This window comes from Chelonia mydas, chromosome 22 (genome assembly GCF_015237465.2).
Source record: "Chelonia mydas isolate rCheMyd1 chromosome 22, rCheMyd1.pri.v2, whole genome shotgun sequence".
NCBI lineage: Eukaryota > Metazoa > Chordata > Testudines > Cheloniidae > Chelonia > Chelonia mydas.
Genome location: NC_051262.2, coordinates 18,371,377 through 18,388,466, shown reverse-complemented (window position 1 = coordinate 18,388,466; position 17,090 = coordinate 18,371,377). Strand labels below are relative to the sequence as shown.

At 48.6% G+C, this 17,090-nt stretch overlaps 1 protein-coding gene across 5 annotated transcripts; it reads right to left on the bottom strand.

The window, feature by feature from the left end:
• Nucleotides 1-564: 564 nt before the first annotated feature.
• On the bottom strand, nt 565-15,090 carry CD3E (CD3e molecule). 5 transcript variants are annotated; one of them, XM_043534186.1, is made up of 8 exons: nt 14,987-15,077; nt 14,118-14,234; nt 12,579-12,602; nt 10,878-10,901; nt 5,185-5,385; nt 3,978-4,130; nt 3,083-3,129; nt 565-2,674 (listed from the first exon to the last, which is right to left on the bottom strand). In XM_043534186.1, exons 2-8 carry the CDS (start codon nt 14,164-14,166, stop codon nt 2,618-2,620), a joined length of 555 nt encoding a protein of 184 aa, XP_043390121.1. In that variant the 5' UTR covers nt 14,167-14,234; nt 14,987-15,077; the 3' UTR covers nt 565-2,617. The 5 variants fall into 5 exon arrangements, with proteins under 5 accessions (XP_043390121.1, XP_037738352.1, XP_043390123.1 ...); XM_037882424.2 differs by lacking the exon at nt 14,987-15,077 and adding an exon at nt 14,351-14,487; XM_043534188.1 differs by lacking the exon at nt 10,878-10,901 and having other exon boundaries at nt 14,987-15,090.
• Nucleotides 15,091-17,090: the final 2,000 nt, after the last annotated feature.

Sequence of the window (17,090 nt, the reverse complement as noted above, 5' to 3'; positions counted from 1 at the left end):
CCTCGCTGTGCTGAGACACCAGGGCTAAACCGCAGCCCACCCCAGTTACTGCTGCTTCCTCTCCGGAGCGATGTCTCCCCTCTGAGCAATAGAAAACTGACTCTGCTCAGCCCTGGGCTAAGCCAGACACTGATGTCTGCTCCCAGCCGCCCATGTGGCTCTTGGGAAAAGGACACAAGTGTGAATCCCACTCCCCACATCTGTCCTGCCACCTTCATGAAACTGGATCATTTTAACTCAACTGGCTTTTGAATATTGTTTGTTAAATTGAGTGTAAGTGACCACAACCTTGTTCATGTTGCCCCAGGCCTGACCTGCAGCCCCCAACTATTCCAGCCCTACCCCCAGCTCTGCTGATGACATCCCTCCTCTAGCCTGGCCATTTCACTCCCCTGTTTGCTGTCTACCCCTCACCGCACTGCCTAGCCCTGGGCGCCTTTGTACACTGCTGCCAGTGCACCTCAGTGGTGACCCCAGCAGCTTTTGCAGTCCCGGGTCTTTCCTGCGCAGAGGCCTCTGAGCAACGGTTGTGTTGTTAAAGCATGAATTGGAAACACCCTTCCATGCAGATCCAGGGGCAGAGCTCTGCCAGTTTATTGGCTGCATAATGCACTTTTAGAAATACTTGCATCATAAATGTTCAAACAGGTCTTTCTCAATACAGACAAACTCGCCATCTTGGTAACAGACACCATTGAGCCAGGACGCAGCCTGAGAGCCAGAGCTGGAACAGAAGAGGGAGGAGGCAGCAAGGAAGGGGGTTGGAGCGAGGTGAGCCAGAGGAGACTCACTCAGAACACGGGGTTTGTACAGCCCTGCCGGGAAAGTCCTCACACAGTTACTAGAAAATGCTCCTATTTCTAGATGTGGTTTTGGCCCACGCTATAGAACTGAAACAGGAATGGGGGTCCCTGCTATAGAATTCCACAGGCTGAGTAAAAATAAAAACCTATGGAAAGGGTCTCATTCTGTCTGGAGTTCTCTATGGTTTGGGCTAATTTCTACACAGCCCTATGGGTTTTGCTGCTCTTAAATTCTATAGGACTTCTCCAGAGGGAAAACGTCCTGTGGTTAAGGCACTGGGGGGGTCAGGAGCCCTGAGGTCAGTTCCCCTGGAACTGGAAAACGGTGCCAGTCCTCTCTCACGCGTCTCATCCCCCTGAGACAGTGACGTCTCTGGGGAGGGACAACGCTCCTCGGCAGAACCCAGCCCGGTGGGGCCCGGATTTTGACTGGGGCTTCCAAGTGCTACTGTAATTTACTAATAAGGGTTAAAGACTCAATCAGCCACTTAAGCACCCTACTGAGGGGCCTACAGATGACCTGCTTTGTGACAATGTTTAGAGGAGGCTGGGGGGAGAAGGGGCATGTGCTGAAGGGTCCACATGCCTTCTATTTAGGCCCCATACATGGCACCTTCCTGAGAGAACCACCAGGTCCTCCAGCAAAACCAGGCGGTGGCAGGTGTCCACTGCTGATAATTAAATCCCCTCCTTCCAAGCCGACTTTATCCATCCCAGAGATGCCAGAAAGGGCTCAAGCCCTGTTTCCCCCTAGGCAGGTCTCCGGAAAGGGGTGTTGGGGCTGTCTGTGACCCCACAGCAAGGACAGGCATGCTGAGCATGACTGGAAAGGGCAGCCAGAGCTGTGTTTTCAATGAACTGCTCTGTCGCTGCTGAGACAGGCCTAGGTGAGCACGACTGACAGATTGCACCTGGGCCCAAGGATCGCAGCACAGGGACTTACATCCCGAACGCTAGCGGTGGCCAGAAGAACACTGCAAAGCACAAGCTAGATGGGGACGGGGCTGAAGGAGGAATATGGTGGATGTGCACACGGCCACTTCTACGCCTTATGGCCCATAGTGACCATTGCATCTCCCTTTCGAGCCCCAGGGAATGTGGTGACAGCATCGTTACTATCCTGGGAAGGGAAATGGGAACTAATGTAAAACCAGAGGACCAGGAGAGAGCCAGCCAAGCCCCAGTACTCCGAGAGGGTCTACATGCACTACTTAACGCATCTCTGGGAAGCGGGTGAGTCTCTGCCCAAGTGATACAGATGGGGAAGCTGAGAGGGAGGGACTTAGCCACAGTCACCGAGGGACTCAGTGTCAGAGCTGGGGTCAGAGCTCAGGTGTTCCTGGCTCCCGGGCTGGTGCTCAGGACACTGGACCGTGTCCCTCTTTGCCCTGGGCAGGAAAGAGGCCATCCGAGTGTCAGGACGAGATCAATGGCGCAGGGTGCTGGAGAGAAAAATCAAAGCATGTGACTGAAATAAATAAAACTGAAGAGTGAAAGGGTTTCCCCAGCAGTTTGGAAAGGGTGATCAGGAGAGCCCAGCAGTCCCAGGAGAAGCCCGAAGAGGAGAAAGCTACGGTTATTTAATGGGGAAAACCTCTTCTTCTTGTTTCTTTAGTCAGCGTCTGTTCCCTGGGGTCAAATCGAAGGCAGAAAGGAGGGTGTCCAAGGAGTGGCAGCGTCTCCCATTGCAGCTGCTGGGCTGGTCCCCAGAATGCACGGCTGCCCAGCACGGACTGCAGAGAATCTGTATCACACGGGACAGAAGCTGGGGGCCCCTTAGCTGCTCTCGTCCAACCTGCCATCTGCAGGGCGATTCAGAAGCCCCTGGACTGCAGCCCGGCATACACTTCCCGCTGACCCTTCCTGATGGGCTGTGGGAACAGGAGCAGATGTGAGCAACAGGCTCTTGCGTTAACATAGCACAGTGACAGCACCTTCTACAACTGGGCTCTGTGCCAGGGCTGGGGCTCCTCAGTGCTACCACCAGGTGTGACTTGGGTGCAGGGAGCGTGCAGCTCTGGGTATGCACACTGTACCCTGCATGCTGTGATGATCCTTCTGTTGATGACTCCTTGTCGTACGGATAAGTAACTACCCTTAGGAAGACACATGGCCCTGCTCTCAGTCACGCCTTCCCCTCCACCCAGGTGAAGCCTGGAGCTGGACCAATGCTGTAATTTCTCAGCTGTCATCATCCACCAAGAAGGTTGTGACCCCAATCCCAACAGTTCTGGAAAGGCCAAGAGCAGAGAAGGACCCCACCCTTTGGTTCCCGTTACCTCATAGTCCGGGTTTGGCACAGGCGGGGGGCGCACCATCTTCTGGCCTGGAAGGCAAAGCAGGGAGAACATTCAGGTGGAAAACTACTGATTCTCAGTGCAGACACAGAGCTTCGCAGGCGTGACTCATCCCCGCGGCTCCGTTGGTGTTTCAGGAACAGGGCACAAAATGTCCACCGATTTTGGGGGCCCAATTGAGACACCTCGGCCCTGAGCACCTGGCCTTTGTCGCACCCAGAACGCAGGACTGTCCTCCGAGACACAGGCCTCCAGCCCCTGAATCAAAGGACGCTCTGCCCGGGGTGCAAAATGCAGCGCTGCCAGCTCTTGGGTGTGCCGGTGACTTGTGGTGTACGTCTTAGTGCCCCCACTGCGGGAATCAAGAGACTGCACAAGAATCTCAGCTTCCATTTTAAAACAAGGCAGTTTCTAGCCCTCCTGGTTGCAGAGAAAGGCCTAAAAATGTGACCCCACCGATGGGCTCAGAGAGCAGAGACAACCCCCCCACATTTCTCATTTAAATAAAATCTCGTGGTTTTTAAGCCAACTCCCTGAGGTTAGGGCCTGAGTCGTGGTGTGAATGCTTGAGGGCGGCTGTGCCGTGATACCGCCGGGGAGGCGGCTAGAGCAGGCCAGCCCTTCCAGCCTGCCCTGCCCTCCCTTTGCCTCTCTCGTGGCGGCTTCACCACAGCCTGTGCAACGGGTCCTGTGGCTGGGGCACTTTCAGCACAAAATGGCAGCTGCACCTTCCCCACACGAAGGGCAGCCCGGGGTGTGGTGAGCAGCAGGAGGAGCCTGAGGTGGGCTTGACCCCAGCATCTCCCCCTGTGGGGCCCAGCCCAGTTGAGGGTGCTCATGCAACTTATTCACAGGAGAGATTCAAACCAGCTCTTACCTCTCGGATGAACTCCGGCACTGCCACCGACTCGCCCCTTCCGGTTCTTGCTGAAGTAATAGACCAGGATCAGCACCCCGAGGGTGATGAGGAGATCTGCGATGATGACCCCGGCCACTGTCAAGACATCCAGCTCCTCACAGCTCTCGCAGACTGCGGTGGGAAGGGACAGGTCAGGAGCTCAGCGAGAGGGAGAAGGGCAGAGCAGGGGGACAGCGGGAGGTGGGAGTCACAAGTCCCAGCCCAGAGACACTGCTTGGTAAATGCCCCATGTTTGGCCGGCCCAGACCTCACCCACTTGCTTTGCGTGGATGGAGACCACACACGTCACGAGGGGAGCAAGAACAGTAAGCGGAGAAGTGAAGGGAGAAGGGAGAGACCTTTCTGTTCCCCTCTACGCACATCTCACTCTGCCAACACCTCTGGGGTGTATGGAGCGGTCAGTGACTGAAATGTCCCCTCGTTTTTCTGCATGGCCCCTGGCAGCAGGGTGCAAACATCCCCGGGTTGTAACAGCTCATTCCATGCTCCCCTCACCCCCAGCCCTTTCTGTCTGTGCCGGAAAGAGCGCAGGGATTCTCGGGTTCCCTGAGCAGCTCCCCAGACACCCGAGACAGCGCATGGGCTGCAAGGGGCTTTGTCAGAATGCAGGAGAATTGATTCAGTTTCCAAGGGGGACTGGGGAAACTGAACTGTGCCCTCTCCAAGCCTCCAGACCTGGAGTCTCCTGCCAAGATCCTGAAGGTTCAGGATTCTCTGAAGCCCATGAAAGGTCACTGGTCTTGGGGAGAGATAATAGTCTCACATTTATACAGCCTCTCCCATCCCAAAGCAGCTCCCAAACTAGGTGTGTAAAGCGCCTTTGAAATGCAGCCACCTCTGGGATGGAGGACACAGCAAGGGCAAAGCACACCACACACCAGTGCAGAGAGCGGTAATTGAGCCACACATCCCATGGCAAACACATACTCTTTTGAACAGTGCCCCATGGAATTGCAGTGTTCATGGGGGGCCGGCTGGACCTCAGAGCAGCTGAGTGTCAAAGTCAGTCCCAGCAGCGCCCCTGAAAATCAGGCCTCTGAGTACGTTATGGCATGTGAATCTTTCGGGCAATAAGGTCACAGAGTTAATCGCTAGCCTCTGTAGCCTCCCATGACATCTCATGTGCCTGCTTATTCGCATGGAAGGGGCGCTCTCTCCCATTTACCTTTGGCCTTCAGGTGAAGTTTGAGGGGGTTGCCGGTGGCCCCACATGTATACTCCCCGTCGTTCTTGGAACTCTCGTACTCCTCAATCTCATAGATAGAATCTGTAATTTTTAAATCCTGTCCCTCTTTTTTCCATGTTACACCTTCATCTAAGGGGCAGGTGAGAGTCACCTTGGTCTTAGAGATCACCACCGTGAATGCTGCAAAAGGGGAAGAAAGAACAACAGAAACACAGAGGTATTCAGTAAAACCAGTGCTTAAAATGGGCAGGGCAAGGGGGTCCCAGACGCAGCAAAAATATAATTAACAATGGAGCTGCGTCACTGAGGGCTCACTTTGAGCACTGCCTTGTCTCTCGGAGGGACTTTGGGAATGGGATCGTTAGGTTAAATGTAAAACCTCTAACCTAGTTATCAGTTCGGGGGAAGTTGTAGTGTATAACACTCTCTGCATTCACAAGCAATGGCTTCATGAGCTAAAAACTGATCACCATTATTATGTAATCAGTTGTCTCTCTTGCGCACGAACTCTGATTTTGTCTGGGATTGGATAGATGCCCCAATCTTTTCTCAGACCACTTTAAGCACTGAATAAACCTTGATGGAATCAGCTTCTGTACCAAATGACTGGAGGAGGAGAGCTCATGTAACACCAATTTTTAAAAAGGGCTCCAGAGGTGACCCTGGCAATTACAGGCCTGTAAGCCTGACTTCAGAACCGGGAAAACTGGCTGAAACTACAGTAAAGAACAAAATTGTCGACACATAGATGAACATAACCAAACTGTACCATAGAATCTCTATGGATAGTAATTCCATGCTCGAATAATAAGAACATAGCAGTAGGGATATATTACCAACCACCTGACCAGGATGGTAATAGTGACTGAAATGCTCAGGAAGATTAGAGAAGCTATTAAAATAAAAAACTAAATAATAATGGGGGATTTCAACTATCCCCATATTGATTGGGTACTATGATACAGAAGGACCAGAGAGCAGTGGTAGAGGGGAAATATATAAGCCGTAGGCTAATTAAGGTGTGCTTCCCTGTAGACTAGTGAGGGTTGCTACAGGTTAATTGGAGTACCTGTAGTCAATTAAGCCCTGTCAGGAACCTAATAAAACTCCCTGCTTCAGGCAGTCCTAGGAGGAAGGAGAATGGAATGGAATGGAGTGGAGCAGAGCAGTAAGATTGGAAAAAACAGAAAACTGAAGTAAGGCAGACCCTGCCCCAGTAGGGGAGGGAGACTTCATCTCCCAACATCTAAGGACCAAAGTTTCCTACCCAAGGGGGAAGAGAGTAAGAACCTGCTGGGGCTCAGGCTCAGAGTGAGGAGCAACCCAGATCCCTCCCCCGCTTCCCTCCTCTACCACCTTCCTGGGCTACTATTTGGGACCTCAGTGGCCCAAGAGCAGGGGCAAAGGGTGGTATCTTAGCCCCTCTGCCAAGAAAAGCGCAGGACCCACCATACTAACATTGGCGATCTTGCCACAGTACATATAATCTCAGAATGGGATCAAGAGAAAGTTTCTTGACACCTTAAATGACTGCTTCTTGGAGCAGCTAGTCCTGGAACCCACAAGGGAGAGGCAATTTTTGATTTAGTCCTAAGTGGAACACAGGATCAGGTCCAAGAGGTGAATATAGCTGGACCACTTGGTGATAGTGACTACAATATAATTAAATTTAACATCCCTGTGGCTGGGGAAACACCACAGTGGCCCAACACTGTAGCATTTAATTTCAGAAAGGGGAGCTACACAAAAATGAGGAGGTTAGTTAAAGAGAAATTGCACAAACTAAAGACTACTTCCCCATGCTAATTTCCCCCCTACTGTTACTCACACCTTCTTGTCAACAGTTTGAAATGGGCCACCCTGACTATCACTACAAAAGTTTTTTTTTTCGCCTGCTGATAATAGCCCTCCTTAATTGATTAGTCTCGTTAGAGTCGGTATGGCAACTCCCATTTTTTCATGTTCTGTGTGTGTGTGCATATATAGATAGATATCTATCTTCCTACTGTATTTTCCACTGTGTGCATCTGATGAAGTGGATTTTAGCCCATGAAAGCTTATGCCCAAATAAATTTGTTAGCCTCTAAGGTGCCACAGGGACTCCTTGTTCTTTTTGCTGATACAGACTAACATGGCTACCACTCTGAAAGAAATTAAAAGGTACAGCACCAAAAGTACAATCCTTGCAAGCTGCATGGAAACTTTTTAAAAAGACACCATAAGAGAGGCTCAACTTAAATGTATACCCCAAATTAAAAAACATAGAGAACCAAAAAAGAGCCACTATGGCTAAACAACAAAGCAAAAGAAGCAGTGAGAGGCAGAAAGGCATCCTTTAAAAAGTGGAAGTTAAAGCCTACTGAGGAAAATAGAAAGGAGCATAAACTCTGGCAAATGAAGTGTAAAAATATAATTAGGAAGGCCAAAAAAGAATTTAAAGAACAGGTAGCCAAAGACTCAAAAAGTAATAGCAAACAAAATTTTAAGTACATCAAGAGCAGGAAGCCCGTGGGGCCAGTGGATGATCGAGGTGCTAAAGGAGCACTCAGGGATGATAAGGTCATCGCAGAGAAACTAAACTAATTCTTTTAATTGGTCTTCACGATTGAGGATGTGAAGAAGATTCCTAAACCTGAGCCATTCTTTTTAGGGGACAAATCTGAGGAACTGTCCCAGATTGAGGTGTATTAGAGGAACAAATTGATTAACAGTAATAAGTCACCAGGACCAGATGGCATTCACCCAAGAGATCTGAAGGAACTCAAAGGCGAAATTGCAGGACTACTAACTCTCATCTGTAGCCTATCATTTAAATCAGCTTCTGTACCAAATGACTGGAGGATAGCTAATGTGATGCCAATTTTTAAAAAGGGCTCCAGAGGTGACCCTGGCAATTACAGGCCGGTAAGCTTAACTTCAGTACTGGGCAAACTGGTTGAAACTATACTAAAGAACAAAATTGTCAGACACATAAATGAACATAATTTGTTGGGCAATAGTCAACATGGCTTTTGTAAAGGGAAACCATGCCTCACCAATCTACTAGAATTGTTTGAGGGGGTCAACAAGCATGTGGACAAGGGGATCTCTCAAAACTGGGTGACTGGGCAATAAAATGGCAGATGAAATTCAAGGCTGATAAATGAAAAGTACTGATAAATGCACACTGGAAAACATAATCCCAACTATATGCATAAAATGATGGGGTCTAAATTAGCTGTTACCACTCAAGAAAGAGATCTAGGAGTCATTGTGGATTGTTCTCTGAAAACATCCACTCAATGTGCAGTGGCAGTCAAAAAAGCGAACAGAACATTGGGAATCATTAAGAAATGGATAGATAAGACAGAAAATCTCATGTTGCCTCTATATAAATCCATGGTATGCCCACATCTTGAATACTGTGTGCAGATGTGGTCGCCATATCTCAAAAAAAGATATATTGGAATTGGAAAAAGGTTCAGAAAAGGGCAATAAAAATGATTATGGATATGGAACAGCTTCTGTATGAAGAGAGATTAATAAGACTGGGACTCTTCAGTTTGGAAAAAAGATGACTAAGGGAGGATATGGTAGAGGTCTATAAAATCATGACTAGTGTGGAGAAAGTAAATAAGGAAGTGTGATTTACTCCTTCTCATAACACAAGAACTAGGGGTCACCAAATGAAATAAAGAGGCAGCAAGTTTAAAACAAACAACAGGAAGTATTTTTTTCACACAATGCACAGTCAACCTGTGGAACTCCTTGCCAGAGGATGTTGTGAAGGCCAAGACTATAACAGGGTTCAAAAAGAGAGCTAGATAAGTTCATGGAGGATAGGTCCATCAATGGCTATTAGCCAGGATGGGAGGGAATGGTATCCTGAGCCTCTGTTTGCCAGAAATTGGGAGTGGGCGACAGGGGATGGATGGCTTGATAATTGCCCTGTTCTGTTAATTTCCTTTGAAGCACCTGGCATTGGCCACTGTTGGAAGACAGGACGCTGGGCTAGATGGATCTTTGGTCTGACCCAGTATGGCCGTTCTTACGTAAACCTTCTCAATCCCAGAAACCACCTTTTCCAGCTCACTGGCCAATCGGAATGTAGATTTCAGAAGCATGCACACTGCGTGGCATGGCTCTGATTAGTGAAAATGGACTGTGGGCGGGGCACAGGTATATGGGGGTAGGGAGAGATTGTTTGCCCGTGGACTGGAATTAGATGGAGAAAAATTAAAGTTGGAAAGAGAGTGAGTGCGACTGCTGCCCCAGGGGAAAAATGCAAATGGAAAAAGGGGAAATAATTCACCCCATTGTCTACCCACCTGAGTCAGCTGTGACACTGTTCTTAGACTGTGAGCTAGTCAGGGCAGAGACTGGTGTCCTATGCATATGTGCTGAGCACAGCCCAAGAGGGTCCTGCTCCCAAATACGACCTGGGTGCTTCCCCAATGCCACTATTATATGCGGAGGTGGCTAAAGCAGATTAGCGAGGCAACATTATTTTAAACCAAAGCTGCGTCCCCGCCGGCTGCCCTTTTCAAAGTGGAAAACGGAAATGAGGTGCCTGTTTGCTGTGAAAAGAAACGATCTGGTTCATTGCAAGGTGTACATGCAATGACACAGCGACAGTGCAGCGCAGAGACAGAGGCTCCCGGGGGTCTGGGCTCCGAGCCTGTAATGAGAACTGCAGGGCTCTGCGTGGTTGCATGGGTTTGCCTGCTGCAGGATCAGGGCCTTAGGTTAGAAATGGTTTTGTTTAACTCTGTAGAGCAATTTGTGAGTGTGAGAAACTCCACTGAAATCCTGAAGCTACAGCCACGTTAAAACAGTGCTAGGGAGCGGGTCAGAATCAGACCCACAGTGCGTACCAGAGACACTAGACAAAAGAAGGGTGCATAAGCCAATAAAAGAAAGATCCGTGTTCCCATCTGTGATTACCCTGTCCTCATGTATGGGTTTAGCCAGCACTTGCTTTACAGAGGCTGGGAGCTCACTCTCACTAAAGCTACAGAGGTGAAATCCCACAGACAAAGGCACTGATTAGAGGGGAAGGTGATCAGCTGCTTTATCCCCACACAGAACGTTGTTTTAGAGAAGGGGAATAAATACAGGTGCAGTAACACAAACCGATTGCGACCCTGCTCCTAAATACGGCCTGGGTGCCTCCCCAATGCCACTATTATATAATATAATACCTAGCTCTTTCCTCTGTAGCTCTCAAAGTGCTTTACGCAGATCAGAATCAGTATCCCCATGTTACAGGTGGGGAAACTCAGTAACTGTTGTTAATAACAAGACACCCCGACTGACTGCAAAGGAGCCAGGTGGAACCCAGTGTGTAGGTATAAAGTTTTCTGGATCTGTATTTTTAAAAAGAAGAAGTAAAGATATTCTCTATGATCCGACACACAGAGAGACAGACACGCGGGTAGGGGCTGGCTCAGGGCCCATTGGAGTCAATGGAAAGATTCCCCTTGATTTCAGTGGGTTCTGGGTCAGGCCCAGACCACACTTGCATGCTCACACTCATACGGGCGCTTAGGCAAATGGGCATATGCGTTTAGTGGTTAAAGACGCCCCATTCTTTAGATTCCCTCCGAGCGGTTAGAAATGGAGGGTCAATATTAGCAGCAGCGCTTTTGAGGTGTTTATTTTGGCTAAAAACATTGATGGTAAAATCAACTTACGGTTCTGCTGCGCCACGGTGTCAGCTGCAAAAGGAAAACAACAAACGCTGTTAGCAAATCTGCCTCTCTCCTTGGCTCATCTCTTTAAAAATATCCTTTCCCTTATTAGTAACAATCTGCCTCTAGGGAGTAAACACAAAACACTAATCAATAATAATGCTGCTTTGAAAGCCAAACGCCTGGGTGCCATGCAGACATTGGAAAACCGTCCCAACATACACCAGTGATCAATCCTATTTCTCCATGTGCCTCTCTGGTCTCTGCAGGCGCACGATCCTGCTTGGATGGCACTAAAAATGATTACTTAACCATTAATTTTAGCTGATTTTTCAAGTCAGTGTAAACAGCACCAATGAACTGATAGGGGATATTTCCGGTCCTATAACAGTCACCAAACTGAAATGCGTCTCCTTGGAGTTTAGCCCTCCCTGGGGAGAGGTTTTGAATTGCACCACACTTGTGGGATGCTTTAGAAATGCGGAGGTGGCTAAAGCAGATTAGCGAGGCAACATTATTTTAAACCAAAGCTGCGTCCCCCCCGGCTGCCCTTTTCAAAGTGGAAAACGGAAATGAGGTGCCTGTTTGCTGTGAAAAGAAACGATCTGGTTCATTGCAAGGTGTACATGCAATGACACAGCGACAGTGCAGCGCGGAGACAGAGGCTCCCGGGGGTCTGGGCCCCGAGCTTGTAATGAGAACTGCAGGGCTCTGTGTGGTTGCATGGGTTTGCCTGCTGCAGGATCAGGGCCTTAGGTTAGAAATGGTTTTGTTTAACTCTGTAGAGCAATTTGTGAGTGTGAGAAACTCCACTGAAATCCTGAAGCTACAGCCACGTTAAAACAGTGCTAGGGAGCGGGTCAGAATCAGACCCACAGTGCGTACCAGAGACACTAGACAAAAGAAGGGTGCATAAGCCAATAAAAGAAAGATCCGTGTTCCCATCTGTGATTACCCTGTCCTCATGTATGGGTTTAGCCAGCACTTGCTTTACAGAGGCTGGGAGCTCACTCTCACTAAAGCTACAGAGGTGAAATCCCACAGACAAAGGCACTGATTAGAGGGGAAGGTGATCAGCTGCTTTATCCCCACACAGAACGTTGTTTTAGAGAAGGGGAATAAATACAAGTGCAGTAACACAAACCGATTGCGACCCTGCTCCTAAATACGGCCTGGGTGCCTCCCCAATGCCACTATTATATAATATAATACCTAGCTCTTTCCTCTGTAGCTCTCAAAGTGCTTTACGCAGATCAGAATCAGTATCCCCATGTTACAGGTGGGGAAACTCAGTAACTGTTGTTAATAACAAGACACCCCGACTGACTGCAAAGGAGCCAGGTGGAACCCAGTGTGTAGGTATAAAGTTTTCTGGATCTGTATTTTTAAAAAGAAGAAGTAAAGACATTCTCTATGATCCGACACACAGAGAGACAGACACGCGGGTAGGGGCTGGCTCAGGGCCCATTGGAGTCAATGGAAAGATTCCCCTTGATTTCAGTGGGTTCTGGGTCAGGCCCAGACCACACTTGCATGCTCACACTCATACGGGCGCTTAGGCAAATGGGCATATGCGTTTAGTGGTTAAAGACGCCCCATTCTTTAGATTCCCTCCGAGCGGTTAGAAATGGAGGGTCAATATTAGCAGCAGCGCTTTTGAGGTGTTTATTTTGGCTAAAAACATTGATGGTAAAATCAACTTACGGTTCTGCTGCGCCACGGTGTCAGCTGCAAAAGGAAAACAACAAACGCTGTTAGCAAATCTGCCTCTCTCCTTGGCTCATCTCTTTAAAAATATCCTTTCCCTTATTAGTAACAATCTGCCTCTAGGGAGTAAACACAAAACACTAATCAATAATAATGCTGCTTTGAAAGCCAAACGCCTGGGTGCCATGCAGACATTGGAAAACCGTCCCAACAGCATTCATGTTTTAAATCCATGTTATCAAACTTCCCAATCCTAGAAACACAGACAAAGATGGGATGGGGACGAAGGCAGGAAATGGTGTTGGAGGCTAAAAAACCCTTCAAAACCCAAGGAGCTACTTAAAAGACTGGGCACTTGCTCTAATCCCCCCACCCCTTCCTTCTGTCCTTTGCTGCCCCCCAGTCTTTGATTTTGTAACAAAAACGGAAACTTTCTCTCTTTGGTTCCTACACTGTTCCCTTTGTACCACAAATCACAGTGTCAGAACACTAGTGTGGCACCCTTTATTTTAGCTGGCCATACACCAGTGATCAATCCTGTTTCTCCATGTGCCTCTCTGGTCACTGCAGGCGCACGATCCTGCTTGGATGGCACTAAAAATGGTTACTTGACAATTAATTTTAGCTGATTTTTCAAGTCAGTGTAAACAGCACCAATTAATTCATAGGGGATATTTCCAGTCCTGTAACAGTCCCCAGGGTGATCGGCTGCTTTATCCCCACACAGAACTTTGTTTTAGACAGAGGGAATAAATACAGGTGCAGTAACACAAACTGATCACGGCCAAAGAGAACCCGAACTCTTTCAGTTCACATCAAAGCCAGCAACTGGCGTTTGCCGCTCACGGGCAGAGTGGCTGCAGAGTTTATTTTTAAATTTCTTTTGCCCATTTCCCAATGAGCATATTGATCTAGTGATAACACTTACACATGCTTTGCCTTTCATCTGGTTACCTTTACACACACTAATCAGTTAACCCTGACAATATTCAGGGGATACTATTATCCCTGCTTTACCCATTGTGAAGCTGAGATCTAGAGAGTGAAGCGACGAGCCCAAGAGCACACGGCGATTTAATATAACAGCAAGCAGTAGGAGAGGGGAGTCCAGATTCCAGAGCACTCTGCTGCCCAAAGCACTGCCCTTCCCGTACCCTTCACCAGCCTGTTCAGACCATTGGTGAGGGCTTGGGAGTTTATTGAATCTGCTGATAAATAACGAGGATCTTCTCAGCAACTGACTTCTCTTTTAAAAAAGAATATAGAATGAAATGCCTCAATTCCCTCTCTCTTGACTGCTCTGATTCTGCAGGGTGTGATTCCTTGCTCCGTTGCCCCTCACGTCACTGCTAGTGGGGGTACATTTCTCATCAGCAAATGGCAACTTCAGTTTTACTGTAAGTCTTTGTGGCTGTGTAAGAACACCTAGTTGCTGGTGCTCCGCGATGTCCATCGGCACACGCCAATACCCTCCTTGCCTGAGCCCTTGGGGGTCACTTTTCTGATACCTGGTGGTCTCTAGCCATCTGTACTCACCCACACAGAGCAGGAGCCCCAAAACAGGCAGAGCAAGCTCTAGCTTCATCCTGGCGTTCCCCGCACTCCCTCTCTTTTCTGTCCTTTCCAATCAGATTGGCATCACCCAGTCTGGCTCTGCAAAAAGAAAGAACACAGGCGCTTTCAAGTTTCTGTTTATGAGAAAGAGGCCTGGGATTGTTTCCCAGAATTGGATCTAACAATCAGTTCAGCGGCGCACGGAGGAGACTCACTGTTTCCAGCATAACATGCAAGCAGCTCAGAGAGACAGCAGATGTCTATGATAAAAAAAAAACCTGCCAGGAAGTGCGGAGGCTCGAGATGCCTACATTTCCGAGTGTCACTGAGAACACGAGCAAGCAAGCACGTCGGTGACTCTCAGGCCAGCCCAGAGAGTGTTCTGGAGAGAGGAGCACACACAACCTGGCCCCAACAGATTTGCTTTCAGAGTCTCCCACCATTTTTAAACAATATTTTCTGAGTTAAGTTCAAAATGTTACAGTTAATTTAGCAAAGTGACGGCAACAAACATAACCACTAGACAGGCTGCAAGAAATGCAACAGCCAGCGGCAGACAAAGACACCTTGTGCAACGAGCATAAAATAGCCTGTAAGCTCTTCAGGGCAGGGGCTGCCTCTGCCTAAGCTATGGGTTTGTACAGTGCCTAGCACTTTGATTCCCGCCCCTTGGTGCTATTGCAAAAAAAACACACCAACAATAGTGACAATAATACAAAGAAACAGGTGTTCAAGTGCTGTGGTGACGAGTGGGGTACGGAGCCTCAGAGAGAAACCTCAGTAAAGGGGAGTTGAATAACACGCCTGGAACCAAGAAACAGATCAGAACAAAATTAAATGGAGTAACTCACTAATTCTGAGGCTTTGGTGCTGGATTTACTCTGCTCGAGGCCCCTCTGCCAGCCTGGGTGCCAGCTGTGATGGTGCTTTTGTGGTAGGGAAGCCACTAGGGACTGGATTGCACCTACCAATTTTATTCCTCACCAGACACCAGGGAGCCGTGTGGTGGTGTTCAGTCACTGCAGGCCTGGTTTGGAACCATCTTTGTCTCACGGCCCGTGTCAGCTTCTCACCCTGACATCTCTGGGCTTCCTGCCACACTGCCCCTGTGGGTAGAACGTTCTCCCTGTGTGCACTGGAGAGGCCACTACTACCCTCTGCACTATTTGCTGCTAGGAATGGCAAGCCGGAGGAATGACCTGAGACTACCGTAACCATATATATGCCTTCCCAAGGCCTGTCTATCGGCCGGTCTGTCTTCAGACAGCACGCTCCTTGGAGCAAGGTTTCCGCCTTTAGAGAACCCCGTGTATGGTGGCCTGTGCCAGAAGTAAATAAATAGCTAGTTATAATGCTGAGCTGTGATGTGGTGGGGCAGGGCTCTGTGTCCATTTCCCCAGCTCCTGGCCTGTCGGCTGATTACAGAATGAGAAGATGCACCCTGTTTGTCACACCGGAAAGTTCAGCATGACCTGGGGAGAGGTTTCAGAGTAACAGCCGTGTTAGTCTGTATTCGCAAAAAGAAAAGGAGTACTTGTGGCACCTTAGAGACTAACCAATTTATTTGAGCATGAGCTTTCGTGAGCTACAGCTCACTTCATCGGATGCATACTGTGGAAACTGCAGAAGACATTATATGCACAGAGACCATGAAACAATACCTCTTCCCACCCCACTCTCCTGCTGGTAATAGCTTATCTAAAGTGATCATCAAGTTGGGCCATTTCCAGCACAAATCCAGGTTTTCTCACCCTCCGCGCCCCCCCCCCCCCCCCCCCCCCCCCCAAACTCACTCTCCTGCTGGTAATAGCCCATCCAAAGTGACCACTCTCTTCACAATGTGTATGATAATCAAGGTGGGCCATTTCCTGCACAAATTCAGGTTCTCTCACCCCCTCACCCCCCTCCAAAAACCACACACACAAACTCACTCTCCTGCTGGTAATAGCCTATCCAAAGTGACCACTCTCCTTACAACGTGCATGAAAATCAAGGTGGGCCATTTCCAGCACAAATACAGGTTTTCTCACCCCCCCCTTTTTTTTCTCAAAAAACACACACACACAAACTCACTCTCCTGCTGGTAATAGCCTATCCAAAGTGACCACTCTCCTTACAACGTGCATGAAAATCAAGGTGGGCCATTTCCAGCACAAATACAGGTTTTCTCACCCCCCCCTTTCCTTTTTCCAAAAAAAACAAAAACAAAACAAAACACACACACACACACACACACACACACACAAACTCACTCTCCTGCTGGTAATAGCTTATCCAAAGTGACCACTCTCCTTACAATGTGTATGAAAATCAAGGTGGGCCATTTCCAGCACAAATACAGGTTTTCTCACCCCCCCCTTTCCTTTTTCCAAAAAAAACAAAAACAAAAACAAAACAAAACACACACACACACACACACACACACACACACACACACACAAACTCACTCTCCTGCTGGTAATAGCTCATCCAAAGTGACCACTCTCCCTACAATGTGCATGATAATCACGGTGGGCCATTTCCAGCACAAATCCAGGTTGGAGAGTGAGTTTGGGGGGGGGGGGGGGCGGAGCGTGAGAAAACCTGGATTTGTGCTGGAAATGGCCCAACTTGATGATCACTTTAGATAAGCTATTACCAGCAGGAGAGTGGGATGGGAAGAGGTATTGTTTCATGGTCTCTGTGTATATAAAGTCTTCTGCAGTTTCCACAGTATGCATCCGATGAAGTGAGCTGTAGCTCACGAAAGCTCATGCTCAGATAAATTGGTTAGTCTCTAAGGTGCCACAAGTCCTCCTGTTCTATGAGCTGGGGCTAGCGGCTCTTCTCCCTCTAGGGGTGGAGTTCGTGACTAACAGAGCGGCAGCTCCTGGCTGGGAGCAGAAAAGCAACAAACGTGGGCCCTGGTCGTGCACAGGGGTGTGGATAACTTCTGTATTTTGGGGCTAGAGTTAA

What these genes read in the sequence shown, in the direction of transcription:
- CD3E (XM_043534186.1), bottom strand. Translation starts at nt 14,166, where the DNA reads ATGAAGCTAGAGCTTGCTCTGCCTGTTTTGGGGCTCCTGCTCTGTGTG. An exon ending in GGGGCTCCTGCTCTGTGTGG is followed by an intron (nt 12,603 to 14,117) that starts GTGAGTACAGAT and finishes TTCCTTTTGCAG; the next exon opens with CTGACACCGTGGCGCAGCAG. An exon ending in TGCCAAACCCGGACTATGAG is followed by an intron (nt 2,675 to 3,082) that starts GTAACGGGAACC and finishes CTGTTCCCACAG; the next exon opens with CCCATCAGGAAGGGTCAGCG.